This window comes from Prunus mume, linkage group LG5, assembly GCF_029339155.1.
Source record: "Prunus mume cultivar Tortuosa linkage group LG5, ASM2933915v1, whole genome shotgun sequence".
Classification (NCBI taxonomy): Eukaryota; Viridiplantae; Streptophyta; class Magnoliopsida; order Rosales; family Rosaceae; genus Prunus; species Prunus mume.
Window position 1 is genome coordinate 14,108,283 of NC_142702.1, and position 19,923 is coordinate 14,128,205.

Below are 19,923 nucleotides of genomic sequence, written 5' to 3' on the forward strand. Positions count from 1 at the left end.
AGTCTTCCAACTAACCTTTGATACCTGTCTTTATTTGTTGGAACTTGATCTGGAAGAATCTCAAGATTATGGTTCTGCACAATAGGAGTATCAGCAAGTTTACACCCAAGCATCCCAGTTTCATTCAATAAATCTAACACATATTTTCTCTGTGACAAGAAAATACCCTGTTGAGATCTAGCCACTTCAATTCCCAAAAAATATTTTAGCCCTCCAAGATCCTTCATCTCAAACTCAGTTGATAAATAATGTTTCAATTTATCAATCTCTTCTGTATCATCACCTGTTATTATCATATCATCAACATATATAATTAAAACAATGACCTTCCCTTTCCTCCTCTTCAGAAACAAAGTATGATCTGCATTGCTTTGACGATAACCATATTTCTTCATGGCACAACTGAATTTGCCAAACCAAGCTCTAGGAGACTGTTTCAACCCATAGAGTGACTTCCTCAACTTGCACCCAAATTTGGATTTTCTGATAGATCAAATCCTGGAGGTAGGTTCATATAAACTTCTTCCTTTAATTCTCCATGTAGGAAAGCATTTTTCACATCAAATTGTTGGAGTGGCCAATCTAAATTTTCTGCAAGCGATATTAGAATACAAACTGTGTTTATTTTTGCAACTGGTGCAAAAGTTTCCTGATAATCAACACCATATGTCTGAGTATATCCTTTGGCAACCAATCTCGCCTTGTATCTATCAATGGTACCATCTACCTTGTGTTTAATTGTGAAAATCCATCTGCATCCAACTGGTCGTTTTCCTTGTGGCAATGAAACTAAATCCCAAGTTTGATTTTTTTTTTTTCAAAGCCAGCATCTCTTCATCCATAGCTTTCTTCCATTGAGGAGCAACTAAAGCATCTTGCACTTTAGATGGAATAAATTCAGTTGTCATCTGATTAGCAAAAACTACACATGCTTCAGATAATCGATGAGTAGAGACATAGTTTGCAATTGGGTAGTTCGACTTCTTTGAATTTTCAGGTGAAAAACGATCTGGTGGAATTCCTCTATTAAGTCTGGGAGGCAATTGATGCCTTGTTTATGCAACACTATCAATATCATTTGTAATTAAATTGTCAGTATTAATCAAATTTGGTTCTGTACTTACCTCAGGGTTATCCAAGCCTCGTGAATTTGGACAGGTACTGTTGGTGTAGAAGAGGGAGAACAATTATATGGGATATGTGGAGTTGCAGGGACCAAAGTGGGGTTATCAACACTACAACATTTTACGGTTTGCGCGACAAAGTAATCTTCGTTGCGCAAAGATGATTTTAGTCGCACATAATTATGTGCGAAAGAAGTTTCGTCGCGCACAGTCCGTCGCGCAAAGTTCGTGAAGAAAGGATTTGCGCGACGATAAAAATCTTTCGTCGCGCAAAAAAGGTAACGACATTACAACTTCGTTAAAAAAACATTTCGACAACCCTAATGTCCGTCGCACAAATATTTGCGCGACGAATGGTTGGTCGTCGCAAAAACAATGCGCGACGAAGGCTTCCATCTCGCGAGATACATGAACTTTGCGCGACGAAAAAGTATTCGTCGCGCAATTAGTCTTTGCACGACGAAAGAGTCGTCGCGCATACAAATTTCCGTGACAAGACGATTCATCGCGATAATTTCACGCGACGAAACAATTCGTCATACATTTCGCAAGAACGAAACTCTTCGTCGCGCATGATTAAAATATATTTTTAACGGGTTTTTTAAATGATTTTGCGCGACGATTTACGTTTCGTCGCTCAAAAGTAATATATATTATTTAAAAAAATTATTATTATTTGTTTTTTAATTTTGTAAAAAAATAAATTTGGTTTTTTTTATAATTAAAATGAAATTACAATAAAAAGATTAATCGCAAAGAAAACATTTATTATATAAAATAAAAGAAATGTATACAAGCGAAATATTTTAAAAGTAATTATAAAAACTAATCAAATAATGTTTCAAAATCTACTTGGTCATCTGCCACATGCGGCTCGGAGGTATGGGCGTCTGCGGGCCGTGGTGTCGGGATGCTCGGGTGGACGGGCTCGAGGTCGACGCACCAAAATTTGGCATTGGAATGCTGGACGCGCGAAGGACCTGCAGAATCACCGACATCCGACCCTCAAGCTCGGCAACTGGCGATGTCAAACAACACCGATCCGTTTGCTCGCGACGATGACCGCGTCGAGGTTCCCTCCGCGGGCATTCCCATCCCCTACAATACGCTCCCGCCTCCTCCCGAGAGTCCGATCCAAGGTCTGCGTCAAAATCTGAAATCCAGCATCATGCGGAGGGTCCACAGACTGATCGGAGTCTCGGGAGGAAGTTGGGAGGCGGACTCTTGAAGAACCAACTGGCTCCTCTCCACCATCGTCGTCTATTTAACATTACATAAAATATAAATTCAAAAATGCATATAAATTGAAAGCGTAACATAAGAATTAAAATTAAATAATACTTACATGAAGGGACTCGGCCAACTCATTCCTAGGTCGAACGTAAACGTCACCAAAGACGTCGATCTCTGAGAATTTCGACCCCCCCTTAATTGAACAAGAGAAGGAAAATATTAGTATGAACAAAATAAATTAATAATAATGATGTATTAAAAATTAAATATAAATTATATTATTTTTACCCGACGCCGTGCATCCATCCTATATGAGAAGGGCCTGGAGCCGGAATGGTGGAGAAGAGTCTTCTTCTTCCTATTGCCCTTATTCACTTGGGCTTTATTCTGTTATACAAAAAATAAAACGTAATAGTTGAAATATAAATAAATTAAATAATAATGACGTATAAAAAATAAAATAAACATTAATAAGAAATATGTAATAATTAAACAAATATTATTAAAAAAATACCACATAATCGGGCGCCTGAAAATGAGCGCAGAGCCACGCCTAACTATCCTCTCTCCTCAAGCTCGTTCGGGCAACCCTCCGAAGGGCGACTTGAGGATCATCAAACGCCAAAATGGTGGTTCAAGTCGCTCTTCCAAAGTGCTTGTACCTCTCACCAAGAGTCTGTTGACGACGCCAAGGTCTCCTCGTTGAGGTCCTCTAAGTGGTAGTTCGTCTGCAATAAATTCATTACATACATTAAGTAATAGAAATATATAAAGTTTGAAAGAAAAAGAATTAAAAGATAGGAAACATACCGACAACCGGCCGCGAACTTGCATCTTGATCTCATCAGCATGACCTTCCAAGACTTCCATTGCATCGGGCAATGGGTCCGAACGACGTGGCCAATGTCGTGGGCCAAGGAGCTATGCAAGTCCGCCGTCGGTGTAGCCCGATGGCGCTTATATCCGATGCCGATACGATCGTTGGTCACCCGGTGACCTTCGCCGTCTTCACCGCCGACACGGCCCTCGGGTGTTCCTCTTGGCTGCAAAGGGATATGACAATACTGTTAAATAAATAACAAATTGAACCATAAAATTCCCAATTAAAAAATTTTAAAAACAAAAACGAAAGTGAAAGGGTATATATACCAGAGGTGCCCCTGAGGCACCAGATGCTCGACCAATGTGGTGTCGGTGGTGGTAGCGGGTCGATGTCGCCGCTTAGCGCTAAGAGGCTGCACCATCGACGAAGATGATGATGCAGCCGCTGGGATCCCCAGACCAGCTAGCCGTGGTCCCTGCTCCATCGATCTTTGGGCGAGGCGGTGATACCGGTGACCCGGGCTCAACTCGTGTAGTCGCCACCGCCTACGACGTCTAATCAAGTCGACATCTGCACAGTTTCATTAATCAAATTTAGCACATACAATGTCATTAAAAAATTGAACTAATTAATTAAATAGAAAATTAGTGAAACACCCAATTCTAGACATTAAACTATAATAAAACCCTAGACTATTTAAAACATATAAACACACCCAAAATAAACCCAAAAACCAACAGCTGTCAATTTTTGGATTTATTTTTTATGTTAGATTACGGTTTTGACCTTTTGGTCTGAATTCTTTGAAACAGGCCCAAAATTCGACTAGGATAGGAATTTCTGAAAATTTACGTTGCAGTGACCTCATAAAACTGTTTGGCAGCCTCGTCAAGAGATCAAATATTCCAAACGAGCCGTTGTTCTTGAACGGCGAGCTTCGTTCACCTCTTCAAATGAAGCTCAGTATGATGTGGTTTCAGATCTTCTTTTTGGATTCTTCTGAGCTCAGTATGGTGTAGATTGGAGTTCTATTGCTTCAATTTTTTTGTTCTTTGTTGTTTGATTTGGTAATTTGTGGATTGATATTGCGCTGCAAGAGACTCGATTGGAGCTTGGTGCGATCTGTGATCTTCTATTTTGAGGTATTTCGATTTTTTCTTGTGAATTCATATTCGTTTTTTGAGGATTCGATTATATTGTAGTCTGATTTTTGGTGATTTCATGTTCGATTAATTAAGTTGCTGATTAGGTTTTCGTTTCTTTTTGTTTATAATTTGGATTGATTTCAGATTCGTTTTGATTGTGGATTTGCTCTTGTGTTTTGATTTGAGGTGTGGTGAAACTTTTGTGATATTCGATTTGGTTTTCATATTAATTGAGGTTTTTTCAGTTGAATCTGAGTATATTCGTGTTTTTTCTGTTTATGCACTATTGGTTTTTGAGTCGACTATAATTCACTGTTAATACTCGGCATCCACTGTTATTGCTAGTAGTCATTTTTGTTTTGTTTGTTGTTTTTTTGTATAGATATGGATGATTCGAGAGTGGCAAAGTGCACCTATGGTGGTGGAACTTTAATGCTTATTTTGTCTTCAACTACTACTTTTGATTGGCTGTCTAACGAGTTGTGTAGTAGGTTCAAGCTGAAGTTAGGTCATTTTGAGTTGAGGTACTCTTATACGGATTGCTCCAATTGTTTATTGGAATTGGATGATGATTTGAAAATCATGTTTATGGTATGTGGACTGACGAAGGATCAATTAATTCACATTGCTGTTAGGGATAAGGTCTGTAGTGAATTATGTTCAAGCTGCTAATACGAACATAATTGCTTCTCCTTTTTTGTTGGAGGCTGTTCCTAACAATTACAGTTTTGCACAAGATGAGGATACATGTAAATATTCAATTCAAACTGGTAGTATTGTTGATTCAAGTGCAGCTTCTCCTTGTTTGAGTATGGATTTTGATGGTATTAGCAGTGAGTATGGAAGTGAATATTTAGGCAAATATGGTAGTTGTGGAGGTCGTAAGTATTTGTCTACTGATTGGGAGGGTTATATTACTCATGAGGGTCAGAAGTTTGAGGGTGGAGTTTGTGAATTCCGTGATAAGTTGGCTAAGTACTCGATTGAGAATGGTTTTAAGATGAAATATTTGAAAAATGAGCCTCGTCGTGTTACTGCTGTGTGTGCTAAGAAGGAATCAAATGGCTGTGAGTGGCATGTGCATGCTGTTAAGTCGAATGTAAATGGATTTTTTTATATTAAGAACTTAAATAATGCACACAGTTGCAGTGGTTTGATCCGTGAGAAGAGAAATAAGGCAATGGGTTCTCGTTTGGTGTCTTCAATTGTCAAAGATAAGGTTCGTAGCAATCCTTTGGTAAGGCCTATTGAGCTGATTACTGATTTGAAGGAGAATTATGGATTGGATATCCCTTATCATGTTGCGTGGTATGGGAAGGAGTCGGCTACTAAGGATTTGCATGGTGATGAGGAGTTGTCTTATGCTCACCTGCCTTGGTATGTGAATGTTTTGAAGGCCAGCAATGTCGGATCTCATTGTGTGCTTGACTGTGGCGAGGATGGTTCTCGTTTCCAGCGGATCTTTATATGTTTTAAGGCCTCCATTGATGGTTTTCGGTGGTGTAGGCCTATGCTGTTCATTGATGGTACTTTCGTCACAAACAAGTACAAGGGTACTCTTCTAGGAGCTACTGCAAAGAATGGAAATAAAGGTATGTAATGTAAATGCTGTAGTTGTTGACTTCCATTGAGTGGTATGAACAGTGTAGTTATGCAAATGTAAATGCTGTAGTTGTTGACTTCCATTGAGTGGTATGAACAGTTTCTATACTGTTCATACCCTGCATCTTAGTATTTTTATGCATTGTAGTTTTACTCTGCTTTATGTGGTAACACTGTTACAGTTCAAACTAACTAATATAGTTCTCTGTTTCTTGTAGAAGTATTCCCTTTTGCCTTTGCGATTGTATCCGGTGAAACTGTGGATAATTGGAGGTGGTTTCTGGAAAGGATATCTGAAGTCTTGGTTGATGAAGGTAGGCAACTTACATTCATTTCTGATAGGCATGGTGCTATTATCGATGCTGTTAGGACTGTTTTTCCTACTTCTCCCCATGGTTTTTGTCTATATCATTTGAAAGAGAACTTGAAAAAGAAGTATCCGCATGCTGTTGGTTCCTCTTTCAAGGATCATATTTTATGGCTTTTTTGTAAGTTGTTGTATGCACCGACTGTTGAGGAATATCAAGATACGTTGAAAAAATTAAGAGATGATGGCGGTTCAAAAATAATTGATAAGTTTTTGGCTGATCTCCCTGTCCAAAATTTTGCTAATGCATTTTTTCCGGGAAAGAGGTATGGGGAGGTTAGTAATGCCTTGTCCGAGTCGTTTAATTCATGGGTTAAGGATGTGCGTAGGCTTCCAATTTATGAGATGATTGACACTGTTAGGATCAAAATGATGGAGATGATTTCTAGGAGGAAGCTTGCATCCGAGAAATGGAGTAGTGTTTTTATTGAGGATGAGTTGAAGACTTTAGCTGCAAAGGGTCGTCATTGGAGGATATGTCGCGCGAGTGAATCTGTTTTTGAAGTTCATGCTGATTTGAGTGTTATGGTCAATTTGGACGAGAGGTTTTGCTCCTGTTATCAGTGGCAATTGCTTGGGTTTCCGTGTCAGCATGCGATTCAAGTTATCCAACATTCCGGGTTATGTTTGTACAACTTTGTGGATGAGTATTACAAGGCAGACTTTTATAAGGCTACTTATGCAACCCCTATATTTCCCATACCTGATATTGAGAAGCCTCCTCCTGGAGATGTTTTTCTTCTACCTCCTCATACAAGAAAGCCTCCGGGACGACCTCCGACAAAGCGCTTCAAGTCAAGCAGTGAAACTAAAAGGCAGGTGAAGTGCAAGAGATGCGGTTCTTGTGATCGTCATAATAGGAGGACTTGCAAGGTTCCTATTTGATGTAAAGGTTCTGAGTATAAAGACTTGAATGAGAGTAGTTAGTTTTTAACTAGTTAAAGTGCTATGTGATTGATTAATGACAATCATAGTTGAAAGGAATAGAAATTGATATGCAAGTTGTTAATACGGTGAAATAGCAGTCACTGCATATGAATACACTTTGAATTTTTGGTATTAATACATAATATTTACCATTTTTGGTATTTTGCAAATTTCGGTTTTGAAGTTTGATATGAATTAAGCATTACTGCTGTTTGAATAATCTATAAATGAACGAACGCTATTTAATGCTCACTGTTCATGCCATTGTTGAAATTGAAAGATAGTTCTATGACATGGTATTAACAATTTATTTCTATCAAATAGCATTAACATTGTATTGAGAGTGCGTTGTTATTTGTTGCAGTTCACCTTTTTAGTTGTTTTAGTGCTATGGAGACCATTATTTCAGGTTACATACACTGTTAATTCACGTAAATAAACTGGTTTTTGAATAAGTACATAACTTGAATTTGAAAATCACTTTACTTCAATGTTCTAAACCTACACAAGTCCTAAGAAACTACAATATAAGCAAGAATTTTGGCAAAATATTTGATTACAACTTCATTATTTTGCATTTCTCTCTTCTCTTTCTTTGATGGAAATCCAACTTCTTTCATTGCTCATAATTTTCATGAGGACTTCTTTTCTCATTTGCCAGACCTTTTCTTTGTTGAAATCTGATTCTATTTGTTGGTCTTTGGAAAGCTGCTTCATGAAGTGCATGACAAAGACGCCACAATCATTGCTGCATAATAGAGATACGCATGCAGGAGTTATTTCAGTATTTTTTTAGTTGAATAGGATGAAAGTTTCACTGTTATTGCGTAACTTACGAATTGTTTGCTTGTTGGGGACATTCTCTGTTCTCAGTCAGCTTGAAGTTAGTAGTATCATGACAAATCAGATACTTCATTGTCTGAGCATATTCTGGTGTAAGTTCGTTGCTGGCAAGTATTTTTGATATCATTCTAGCTGAAGCTTCATTAAGCCCTCTCGGCATCTTGGCATCAAAATCAGGAATTTGGACGAGTTTTGTTTTCAGTGATACTGCAGCACATTCCTTAAGAAGACAGAGGAATATATTTGCTGTCTCAACCTGCATCATAGTCAAGTATGTGCTTAGTTTCCTTTAAATTTAGTGTCCTATGTATTAACAGTGTTAATCACCAGTCTTACTTACCAAAACAATTGCCTTCTTGTGATAATATTGGAGAGTTCGTTCTGATGTCCCCCTGAATGAGTTGAAGTGTGTCCATTTTGCTGCACCGGTGTCAAAGACAAGCAGCGTATGGTGGTTCTCATCTGTAATTGGTATGAACACTCTATCAACTCTTCCAATATTTTCTAGGAGTGGCATATAGAAAGCATGATATGTCAGCTTGTGTGAGGCACCTCGCAAAAACATCTGCAAAAGTCATGTGTTGGTGATTAGTGAGCATGTTGATGATATAAAATTGATGTATTAGATGTGATCTTACATAGTTATTGGCGGACAAATATGCATTTTTCTGTTTCTGAGGGTTCTGCTTCGCATCATCATTAAGTGCCTCTCCATAAGCATCGATGATTAGTGCAGAAATTGGACCATCTCCCATCAGCTTTTCAATGTTATGTTTGTACAATATTGTCCTATTTTGTACGTAAAAAGCGTCCCTGCGACAATAATGTTGTTTAAAAATGATAATCTCATAATAGTTTAATGACAAGACAGTTCTATGACATAGTATTAACAGTGTAATTCTATGACAGTTCTAAGGCATAGTATTAAGTGTAATTACAGAATGATTGGCTTACTCATCAGAATCGATGCATTTCCAGTAATTTTCCAACTTCTTCTTTGATATTTCATCCAGCCTGTTGTAGACCTCATACATGTGCAACTGAAGGTATGTATCTTTGTCCTCCTTTTTTTTGTTGGCTGCTTCATCTTCGCTTTGGCTTGCTCTTTTCGGCCTTTCTTATGTGCTTCGGGGTATGTGTAATCTGATTTCTTTGCAGCTTTGTCTTTTCTGTCTTTGATTATTTTGATGCCGAACGCAACTGCCGTGTTCCTACTTCTTTTGCTTGCATGATAACTAACTTTTCAGGAGTTTTTCCATCGGCGTTCTCATCTTCATCATTAGGAGATTCTTGCATCTCCAATTCACTTTCTTCTGCTATTCTCTCATCTTTTTTCTCCTTATCAGCTTGTTCTTTCATCGGAATTTCTCCTTGTTCACCTTGTTTGATTTTTTTTCCCATCACATGTTGCAAAGAGGCAATAACAGTGTCTTTTTCTTTCATGCTCTCAATGCAGGACAACTTTTCCCCTTCAAGTAGTTCATGTTGTTCCTGTAGCTGTCTCCTATTTGATTTGAGCGCATGAAGTTCCCCTTGTAATTTTGCACCTTCTTTTTCTCTTGCTCAAGCTGCTTTTTGTATTTCAATTTGTTGCTCCAACTCTTCTTTTGATCCATATTTGTTGAATGAATGAATTTTTCTTTATGCAGGATTCTATAGCGATGCATCATATCCCTTCGAGTATCTGCCTTTTCAATCCAATAGTCGACTGCTTCTTTCAGCTGTTGGATTTTCTCATGGGTAGGGGCTATTTCATGCTTGTAGTACTCTGGGATTGACCCCACTATGTCCACAAAAATGGAGTCGAAGTCTTCTTCTTGGCTGTCAAGTTCGGGTTACATTCTGGACATTAGTGTCCTCCTCCGTCACCGAGTGCACTAAGGTCAACTCCTTGTTCTTCAATTTCATCATCTGCTTCGCATTCCAATGATTGTGCTGGTGGTTCTTCAATTTCATCATCTGCTTTGCATCCCAATGATTGTGCATTGTCTTCATTTTGCTCTGTTGTGGAGTTTTGTCTGGGTTGCACTTTGGTCCACATTTTCATGGAAGCTGAAGTTACATTTCAGGTAATATGATCGCTTTTTCCTTTTTGTGTTTGACTCTTTATCATCACAAATATTAGAAAGGAAAAAAAAAGTATTAGCAAATTTATATACATGTATATGTGTTTGTACACTATCAATTCAGTTTTGAAATATAAATGTTGGATCATTGTAGGTTATCTTACCCAATCTTTAAGTGTGATAACAAAGTCATCATCCTCTTCATTTTCTTCTTGTTCTTCATGGTCTGCATGATCAGTCTTTGTTGCTTCTTCTTTTTCATTGTCAGCAGCTTTTATCTGTTGAATTATTGGAGTCAGTAGTAATTATGGTGTACTAACATTATATATGTTTATGGAAGTAAGAAAAATGCCTTAATGTTTTCATATGTTGCAATATTCAGCTTGATATTGAGCTCCGGAAGGCTCCATTTGACATTGGTTTGTGATCTTCTCTTCAGGAATTGGACTGATCAGGTTAGTTCTTTCACACAGCCAATACTGCAAACATGTTTTTCAATATAAAGTGTTAATGCACATGAAAACAAATAATATAACAGGATTAACAAATGGATGTAGTTTCTTACCAGGATTAGCACAAGGCAACCACTGACGCTTGGTTGATTTGTCTTGTCCTTTTTATTTTTTATGGCTTGGTCCAGTCCATAATGCATGTAATCTAAGACTCCTTGTGCCCAGTTGTAGCTGTTCATAGCTTCTAATGTGTCGATCATAGTCAAAAAGGTCCAAGCCATTGTCGCCCCAGAGTTGCAAAAGAGATTTGTGATGAAGAGCTCTAGGATTAACAACCTGACAACATCCATTGCATTCTTCTTTCTGTCATCTGCTATTGCTTTGTGTTCAGACACCTATCAATCTCAGTTTTTGTGATTTTTTGACTTCTCAAGTACTTCTTTTCGAAGGCCAAATTTGTTCTTGTGGAAGTTGTTGTGCTTGGCAACTTGTTTCCTTTGTTTGGCAATCCAAAGATGTCAGACACATCATTGCTTGTAATTTCATGCTCGTTGCCTTCACTGAATTTGAATTTTTTGGTTGCGGGGTTGTAGAGTCTGATTAGTTTAATTATTTGATAATTAGACTTCTGGCATTCTACCTTGGTTAACTGACCTTCCATGTAAGCCTTGATGATGCTCCAGAATGGCGTTTTTTGTAGGATCTTGAGGACGTCCTTTCTTGCTGCAAGCTTGTCTTTTACCGTTTGCAATGTGTTGTCAAATGTGAGCATGTTGCTCTTGATCTGCACATAATCTGGGTTATTGCGTCTGTTTGGTTGAGGTTTTTGTGTTTGGGATTGTGTTTTTTTTGTCTTCGTTGTTTTCTTTGGTTTCAGTGTGTTTGCGGATTTGGGTGTGGATAGTTTGGCTTTTGCTGTTGTTGGTGGTGTGCCTTGTGTGTTTCTTGATGCTGTTTTGTGCTTTTGCTGGCTTGTGATCCTTTTGTATGCTTTTTTTTTGAATTTCAACCCGGTTACCTTTTTCCATATGACCACCTGCAAAGTGAAACAAATAGGTTACTTTAACTAAACAAAAGAAAGATGAAACATAAGTATTAATACTTCTATGACATGGTATTAACCATTTACTTCTATGCATTTGAACCTCATGCTTCTCTTTTTTAGTGCACTACGATTTTTTTTCATATACATTTGTAGTGCATGTTGCACTAGAAGAGCAAGATGCATAGAAGTCCCAGATTTTGATTAACAAAGGATGCTACATATTTTGGTCTTCAAGTGCTGCTTTGCTGCACTAGAAGAGCAAGATACATAGCATGCTATATATTTTGGTCTTCAAGTGCCTTTGCAAGCGATTGCACTAGAAGAGAAAGATGCATAGCGATCACGATTTTGATTAATAAAGGATGCTATATATTTTGGTCTTCAAGTACCTTTGCAGATGCCCTAGAAGAGCAAGATGCATGGTATTAATTGTGACATGGTATTAACAGTTCAAGTTCTATGACATGGTATGAACAGTTGTGAAACGTATACATTTGCAGTCGAAACATGCGTCTTTTCAAAACATTGCTATTGGACTTTGACGTTAAGAGATTTTGTAATACCTGGGAGTCTGATAGTGATGCTTTGTCAGCCATTTGTGAAGAATCTTGAGTGTTTGTTTCTGTCATTGTTGGACCTTTTCGTTGGTTACCTGTATTAAACGTGGTACTCTTGCATTAGTTAGCAGAATCTTAAGACGAAAGTGGAAAGTCATTGTGGGTTTTTGAGATTGTACCTTTCTGTCGATGTTTATGGAAGAAATTTTCTTCCCTTTTTCCTGGTTGTCCTTGTGCTCAGTTGCTTTTTGTAGTGTCGATTTTGAACACTTTTGGCTATGGCAGAATATAACTTCGATTCGCCGGCTTTCTCGTTATGGAGTTTGTCGTTGATTGGTGGTTATGGAGGTTGTCTCCTGCCTGGTGGTTATGGAGGTTTTCACCTGCTTTTGGAGTGGGTCGCGTCGCAAAGATCGGAGTGAGAGGGTGAGTGGGTTTTTCGCTTTTTGGGTGCGTGCGTGTACTCTGCGTTGAGATATTTTCTTTTTTTTCAATGGGCTTAGTGAAATTGGGCTTTATTGGCTTGTTGAGTTTTCTGGGCTCTTTTTTTGGTTTGTTTGGGCTTTTTTTTGTCAAATTAGACTGGGCCTTTTTTCTGTATTTTTCTATGGCTTGGTTGATTTGTTTTGGGCTTTATTTCGTTTCTGACCTTGATTTTCTCAACTTGGGCTGGGCTTTTTGAAAGTCACTGTTAATACGCATTTTGAACACTGTTAATTCGCAGTTTGAAATATAGAAGAAGCTATAGAGTAACAATTTTTTACATTTGAATCTCACTACACAGTAACTATTTGACATTTGAAAGTTAAGAAGCATCAAAAGATTTTGGTTAGAAGCTACATATTAACAATTTGACATTTGGAAGTTAGAAGCCGAACATTTACTATTTTATAGTTCTAAATTTTGTGAAATCCATGCTTTCATCCTTCATTCTCTTTTGTGAAATACCAACTTTTTTCACTTTCCATTGTCTTCAATAAAACTTCTTTTCTCATTTCCCACACATGCTCTGTACTCAAGCTTTCTTCAATTTGTTTTCCTTGTGACAACTTCTGCATGTAGTACATGACAAATACTCCACAATCGTTTCTGCAAATTCACACACACACATATATATATGCAACATTTAGTGAATCATAGTTTAATTTGAATTGGGGGAAGAAAAGTGTTATTGTGAAACTTACGACTTTTCAGGTTGTTGGGCGCATTCCCTGTCCTCCTTAAAGTTGAATTTGGTGGGATCATGTTTCATCAGATATTGTATTGTTTGAGCAATTGCTGGTGTAACTTTCAGGTTTCGAAGAAGTTTTGCAATCTCGTCGGTCAATTCTTCATTGTAGACGGGCTTCTTGAACTCAAGAAGTGTGAAGCTGTTTTTTTCTAGAATTGTTGGAGCACATTCCTTGACACTATTGAGGAAGACATTTGTTGCGTCTGCCTGCATTGTAGGCAAGTATGTTGTTAGCTTCACTGATTAACTGTTTTGTTCATACCTTGTATTAACAGTTCATAGTAGGAGTCTGTCTTACCAAAATTATTGCTTTTTTGTTGTAGTATTCAACGGTTTGCTCAGTTTCCCCCCTCAATGAGTTGTAGTGCGTCCATTGCAATGAATTGGTGTCGAAGACAAGCAGGGTGTGGTGTCCGCCATCCGTTATTGGTATGAACACCTTTGAAGTTTTCCCTATGCATTCAAGGAGTTTGACAAAATATTCATCGAATGTTCTTGGGTGCATTTTATCTGTGAGATACCTCTGCAAAATTAATAGTTTCGGCATTAGAGAGAATGTGAAAAGTATAGGAAGATGAATAATTTGTGATTTTTACTAGAAGTAATGGGATAGCTATGATCTTACGTATGCGTAGCACGTGATGTATGCATTCTGTTGTCTTTTAGGGTCCTTCTTTTCATCATGATGAAGTATCTCGGCATACGCATCTATGATTTGTCCATAAATTTCAGCATCTCTTAATAAGCTTTGTATGTCATCTTTGAACAAAATGCTTGTCCCTTGCCAAAAAGCAGTGCTGTAACAGTATTTGTAGTTAGAAAAAATGGCAATAAAATTGAAAGAACTGTTCAATAAAGTTCCAGTATAGGGTAATAATACTGCTTGTTTCCTAAAAAACCTTTTTCTAACGCATGTCTACCATTGTAAAGTTCCAGTATAGGGTAATAACACTGCTTGTATCCTATGAAATCCTATATCTAATGCATGTCTATCACTGCAAAGTTCCAATATAGGGTAATAACACTGCTAGATTCCTCTGAAATCCTATAACTAATGCATGTCTACCCCCTGTAAAGTTCTAGTATAGGGTAATAACACAATGAAATCCTATTTTCTAATGCATGTTCAATAATAGCATCTTGCATTGAAAATGAATGAAACACATTGCCTTACCCATCAACTGAATTTTTCCAGTAATTTCTCAGCTTTTCTTGTGAGAGTTCATCCAGCATGTTGTAGACCTGATATGTATTCCATTGCAGGAATGAACCTTTGGCCTTCTTCTTTGATTTGGCTGGTTTTTTTTGTGCCTTTCTCTTTTGTGCTCTCGTCTCTGCTTTAGGGAATGAGGAATCTGGTTTTCTTGATTTTATCTTTTCTGCTTCACCTTCTTTCTTTTCTTCTTTATCCTCTTCACTCTGCAGTTCTTGCGCTAATTTTTGATCTCTCAACAAGACAATAACAGCTTCCTTTTCATTAATAATGTCCAAGTAGGAAATCTTCTCTGCAAGAAGTTGATCATTTTCTAGCTGCAGCTTTGTCATGTAGGATTTTTCCTGATGAACATCTAATTGTATGACTTTCTTGTGATGTGCTGCTTCCTTAACCATCTTCTGCAGTTGCTGCTGATGCTTCAATAATTCTTCTTTTTCATTGTACAGCATCTGAATCAATTTATTCTGTTTAATGCAAGATGCTATTGCATCACGGATCTTTTGATGCTCTCCTTTCTTCGTCCAATATTCAGCAGCATTATTGATCGCCATCATATACTCTTTTGTAAGCTGTATTTCATCCTCCTTGTATTCGTACTGATCTAACAATTTCCTCAAACAACGTTGAATTCCGGTATTCTGGGATTTCATTTTGGAGGTCTTCTTGTACCTGGTGGTGTTGCTGGACTTGATGTTCAGCAGCATCATCATGGTCTCCATTCACTTCAGCATCCTCCTCCTCTTCATTTTCTTCTTCAGCAGCATCACCATGCTCTTCATTCACCTCTTCAGCAGCATCATCCTTGTCTTCACTCACTTCTTCAGCAGCATCATCATCATGCTCTTCATTCACTTCTTCAGCACCATCATCCTCCTCTTCATTCTCTTCTTCAGAATCATCATCATTCTCTTCATTCTCTTCTTCAGAATCATCATCTGGCTCTTGAGCTTTAGTGCTTTTTATCTGTTTGTTGAGTAGAGTTAGTATTAAGAGTGCACTTCTATGACATGGTATTAAGAGTGTAATTCTATGACATGGTTTTAATAGTGTACTTCTATGAAATGGTATTCATAGTTTACCTCTGTGACATGGTATTCATAGTTTACTTCTATGACATGGTATTAACAAGTATGTACATGACATGGTATTAACAATGTTGTCATATCAGCTGCAGATTATTTGAAAGGAAAGAGTACCTTTATCTGGTTGTTGTTTAGATGATGAAGCTTCGCGCTGAGTTCTTGAAGACTCCATTTGACAGCAGCTGGTGTCATTTGTTCTCTTCCAGGAATTGGAGTGAGCAGGTTAGATCTTTGACACAGCCAATACTGCACAATATTTTTTTGAAATATCACGTGTCAATTCATATCATTAGAATAATGCTACGAATTTGCAGTTTGGAGATTTGTGTTCTTACCAGTATTAGGATTAGGCAGCCACTCACGCTTGGCTGCTTTTTTTTGTCCTTCTTGTTCTTCTTTGCTTGTTCTAATCCAAAATACATGTAGTCCAAAACTCCTCGAGCCCAATTATATTTCCCCATCTCTTCTAAGGTGTCTATTGTGGTTGTATATGTCCAAGCAAGTGTACAACCAGAGTTGCAGAATAGATTGGTCATGAAGAGTTGTAGGATTATCAATCTTGTTACATCCATAGCACCCTCTTCTGTTTCATCTTCAAGTGCTAAATTCAAGCACTTATCAATTGAAGTCTTTGTTATCTTCTTATACCGCGCGAAGTATTTCTCTACAAACTGCAATTTTGGCCTTGTTGAGGTTGTTGTGCTTGGTAACTTCTTGCCACTGTTTGGCAAGCCAAAAATTTCAGCCACATCATTGCTTTTCATCTCGCTGTCAACATCATTAAACTTGAACTTCTTTGTCTTTGTGTCATAAACTTGTATGAGTCTCACAATGTCGTAGTTAGACTTCATGCACTCTACCTTTGTTAACCTTCTCTGGATATATGCTTCTATTAATGCCCAAAAAGGTGTCTTTGATAGCAGTGTTAAGACATCGTGCCGACGTTCAAGTCTCTGTCTGATGTTGTCAATTATTGTTGCAAAAGAGAGCATGTTGCTCTTGATCTGCACATAATTCGGGTCCTCCCATCTGCTTGGCTTCTTGTTTGTTGTTGTTTTGGATGATGACTGTTGGCCTTTTGTTTTGGAGTTTCTTCTGGCTCTTTCGTTCTTCATCTTTTAATTGGTATACCTGCATTAGAAATAGGAACACGACAGTAAAGTATCGGTGTTAATACCCCATACTGGAACTTGACAGAGGTAGACATGCCTTAGAAATAGTATTTCATAGGGAACAATCAGTGTTATTACCATATACTGAAACTTGACAGTGGTAGATATGCCTCAGAAATAGTATTTCATAGGGAACAATCAGTGTTATTACCATATACTGGAACTTGACAGTGGTAGACATGCCTTAGAAATAGTATTTCATAGGGAACAATCAGTGTTATTACCATATACTGGAACTTTATAGCCATTAATCAGCATGCTAGCCGCTACATTAGTGACTAGAGTAATGGTCCTATGCAGTCAGTCCTATAGTGAAATCCAATATAGTTTCAAGATTTTGTCCTACAGTGAAATCTAAAATACTGTTATTACCCTAGACTGGATCTTTGTAGCAAATAATCAATATTACAGTAAAGGTTTGGTTTGTAAATGTCTTACCTTTGAAGCGTTTTCTTGTTGAAATGGTTCTCTGAAATTTTGTCTAGGTCAGTGTCTGGTGTTTGTTTTTGAAACGAGATCAATCTTGGTGGTGGTTATGGAGTCTCGGTTTCGACGACGATGAAGACGAATTGATGAAGACGATTTGACTTGATGAAGACGATGAGTGAAGTGAAGAGACGTTTTGCAGAGAACGTTTAATGAAAGTGCTGGAAGTTACGGTTTACTTTTTTTTAAGTTACGGTTTACTTTTTTTTTTTTGGACGAAAGTTACGGTTTGGGCTTGTTTATAAGTTTGGGCTGGGTTTGTTTTGGGTGTCTTTTGAGTTTGTTTGGTGTTGGGCTTGATAGTGGCAGACCTGTAATTTATAGGAACTTGAACACTAATTTGTTATATAATAAATGGATTTTGGGTGTGTTTATAAAGTGTATTCTATGTGGGGTTTTTTTATAAATTCAGGTCCCATTTTGGGTATATTACTAAAGCATCCGATTTTGATGATTTTTTACAGCTACACTCCTTGACCCTATATGAATACAATGACTGAATTTGATCTTCAATTTAAAATATTTACACTAGTAGATACTACAAAATCTTATGCTATATTTAATAAAAATATAAATAAACTCTTAATTGTTATTGAATATATTGTTTGATGGCATACGCATTCTACAAAACTAGTTTTAATGATCCAACCGTCAAACTTGTTTGTTTATACTTCGAGATCATATACGTCAAAAATTGAAAAAAAAAATAAACATTCACAGATCATGTAATGGGACAAAACTTTTCGAATGTTATAAATGAAAAATCACGATTTAACGGCTATTTTAACTCTGATTTTGATGATTTTTTACAGCTACACTCCTTGACCATATATGAATACAATGGATGAATTTGATCTTCAATTTAAAATATTTACACTAGTGGATACCACAAAATCTTATGTTATATTTAACAAAAGTACAAATAAACTCTTAATTGTTAGTGAATATATTGTTTTGATGGCATACGCATTCTACGAAACTAGTTTCAACGATCCAGCCGTCAAACTTGTTTGTTTATACTTCGAGATCATATACGCCAAAAATTGGACAAAATAAACATTTAGAGATCAAGTAATGGGACACAACTTTTCAACGGTTATAAACGAAAAATCATGATTTAACGGTTATTTCAATTTCGATTTTGATGATTTTTTACAGTTACACTCCTTGAACCTATATGAATACAATGAACTAATTCGATCGTGAATTTAAAAATATATTTTTTAACAAAAACCCAATCCGAACTACAATAATATATTTTTTAACAAAAATTCGATCCGAACTAAAATAATAAATTTAAAGCTACTTAATAAATATATATACCGTTTAATTTCTTAAGTGCTATGCATACAAAATAAAAACAAAAATAAATTGATTTAGGTGACGAAAAATTTTGGATTACGTCATGCAAAGATTTTAAAAAATAATTATTTTATTTTATTCATTTTTGTAAAGACTTTATGCGACGAAACACACTTCGTCGCTCAAGACTTTGTGCAACGAAGTTTATTGTTAAATCGTGCAAAGTCACTTCGAGCGACGATGCTTTGTCGTTGCGCAAAGAGACTTTGTACGACAATGTGTGTTTCGTTGCGCAAAATTTAGTCGCGTAAGACTTTGAGTGATGACGTTTTGAGTTTCATCGCGCAAAGTGACTTTGAGCGACAAATTGGTTTTCATTGCACAAAATTTGGTCGCTCAAGAGTTTATTGCACTAGTGTTAGCTTTTCCTTATAGCTCTCTCTCATAGTAATTTTTAACAATAAGTGATTTTCTCATAGTTTACCAAACGGGTAGGACTATCCAAATTTTTTTTAAAATCACTTATCACCCAAAATAAGAAATACCAAATGGGCACTTAGATTTAAAATAAGCTTCACAAAAAGCCATTCCGACCACTCTCAGATACTCAAGCCGACTCAAAAACTCAGTTGGGATACCTTTGTAAACACTAAAATCCTGCGATAAATGAGACAAGAGCACATGTACAAAAATAATATTCGTATTGATTTATCAAGTGTGTAGGTTACAATTTCTGTGGGTATAAATTTACAAAAATAAAATAATTTCCTCTGATTTGATCTCCAAAAGTGTGTTTGGTTCAAGGGTGCCAAGCACTTGATCTTGAATCGGAATTTGAGACTTCGTTAAGGGCCATTATGGCTTGATATCGAACACATCATGACCATAAGTAATGTCACATGGTGGATAGTCTTCGACTTTGGCGGTGAAGGAATCAGCACGTGTTTGTTAGGCTTGGTGATTCTCCATGAGCTTGATGAAGAACTTGAGAGTCTAGGTGTTGCTTTGGGCTAGAAGTGTCAAACAAGACAGGCCGGCCCAGCACGGCACGAGCCCAGCCCATTTAAATGAGGCACGGCACGGCACAAACATGAATATTAATAAGCCGTGCTTGGCGCGACACGAAATTTGGGCCGGGCTGGGATCAAAAGTGAGGTCCAATGGACCGGGCCGGCCCATGGCCCGACATGGGCGGGCTTGGCCCGATCACGCTTCAAGCACGGCACGAGCCCAAGCACGAGCCCAAGACG

The 19,923-nt window shown here is 37.4% G+C and overlaps 3 protein-coding genes and 1 long non-coding RNA gene across 4 annotated transcripts; 1 reads left to right on the forward strand and 3 right to left on the reverse strand.

The window, feature by feature from the left end:
* Window positions 1-6,271: 6,271 nt before the first annotated feature.
* LOC148917026 (uncharacterized) lies at window positions 6,272-7,179 on the forward strand. Its single transcript, XM_089052353.1, has 2 exons — window positions 6,272-6,322; window positions 6,421-7,179. Exons 1-2 carry the CDS (start codon window positions 6,272-6,274, stop codon window positions 7,177-7,179), a joined length of 810 nt encoding a protein of 269 aa, XP_088908479.1.
* Window positions 7,180-7,728: 549 nt separating this feature from the next.
* On the reverse strand, window positions 7,729-8,727 carry LOC148917027 (uncharacterized). Its single transcript, XR_016127504.1, has 3 exons — window positions 8,405-8,727; window positions 8,058-8,320; window positions 7,729-7,969 (listed from the first exon to the last, which is right to left on the reverse strand). It is a non-coding gene; the product is annotated as an uncharacterized LOC148917027 (long non-coding RNA).
* Window positions 8,728-12,662: 3,935 nt separating this feature from the next.
* LOC148917028 (uncharacterized) lies at window positions 12,663-15,456 on the reverse strand. Its single transcript, XM_089051580.1, has 5 exons — window positions 14,590-15,456; window positions 14,041-14,212; window positions 13,714-13,938; window positions 13,369-13,622; window positions 12,663-13,273 (listed from the first exon to the last, which is right to left on the reverse strand). Exons 1-5 carry the CDS (start codon window positions 15,348-15,350, stop codon window positions 13,105-13,107), a joined length of 1,581 nt encoding a protein of 526 aa, XP_088907706.1. The 5' UTR covers window positions 15,351-15,456; the 3' UTR covers window positions 12,663-13,104.
* Window positions 15,457-15,806: 350 nt separating this feature from the next.
* Window positions 15,807-16,841, reverse strand: LOC148917029 (uncharacterized). The gene is made up of 2 exons (XM_089051581.1): window positions 16,049-16,841; window positions 15,807-15,959 (listed from the first exon to the last, which is right to left on the reverse strand). Exons 1-2 carry the CDS (start codon window positions 16,826-16,828, stop codon window positions 15,807-15,809), a joined length of 933 nt encoding a protein of 310 aa, XP_088907707.1. The 5' UTR covers window positions 16,829-16,841.
* Between the last annotated feature and the right edge of the window lie 3,082 nt (window positions 16,842-19,923).

Coding starts and splice junctions, on each gene's coding strand:
- LOC148917026 (XM_089052353.1), top strand. CDS start 6,272: ATGGTGCTATTATCGATGCTGTTAGGACTGTTTTTCCTACTTCTCCCC. Junction 6,323..6,420: donor TTTTCCTACTTCTCCCCATG/GTTTTTGTCTAT, acceptor CTTTTTTGTAAG/TTGTTGTATGCACCGACTGT.
- LOC148917028 (XM_089051580.1), bottom strand. CDS start 15,350: ATGGAGACCATGATGATGCTGCTGAACATCAAGTCCAGCAACACCACC. Junction 13,623..13,713: donor ACAAAAAAGCAATAATTTTG/GTAAGACAGACT, acceptor CCTACAATGCAG/GCAGACGCAACAAATGTCTT. Junction 13,274..13,368: donor GCCCAACAACCTGAAAAGTC/GTAAGTTTCACA, acceptor GTGAATTTGCAG/AAACGATTGTGGAGTATTTG.
- LOC148917029 (XM_089051581.1), bottom strand. CDS start 16,828: ATGAAGAACGAAAGAGCCAGAAGAAACTCCAAAACAAAAGGCCAACAG. Junction 15,960..16,048: donor GCTGCCTAATCCTAATACTG/GTAAGAACACAA, acceptor AATATTGTGCAG/TATTGGCTGTGTCAAAGATC.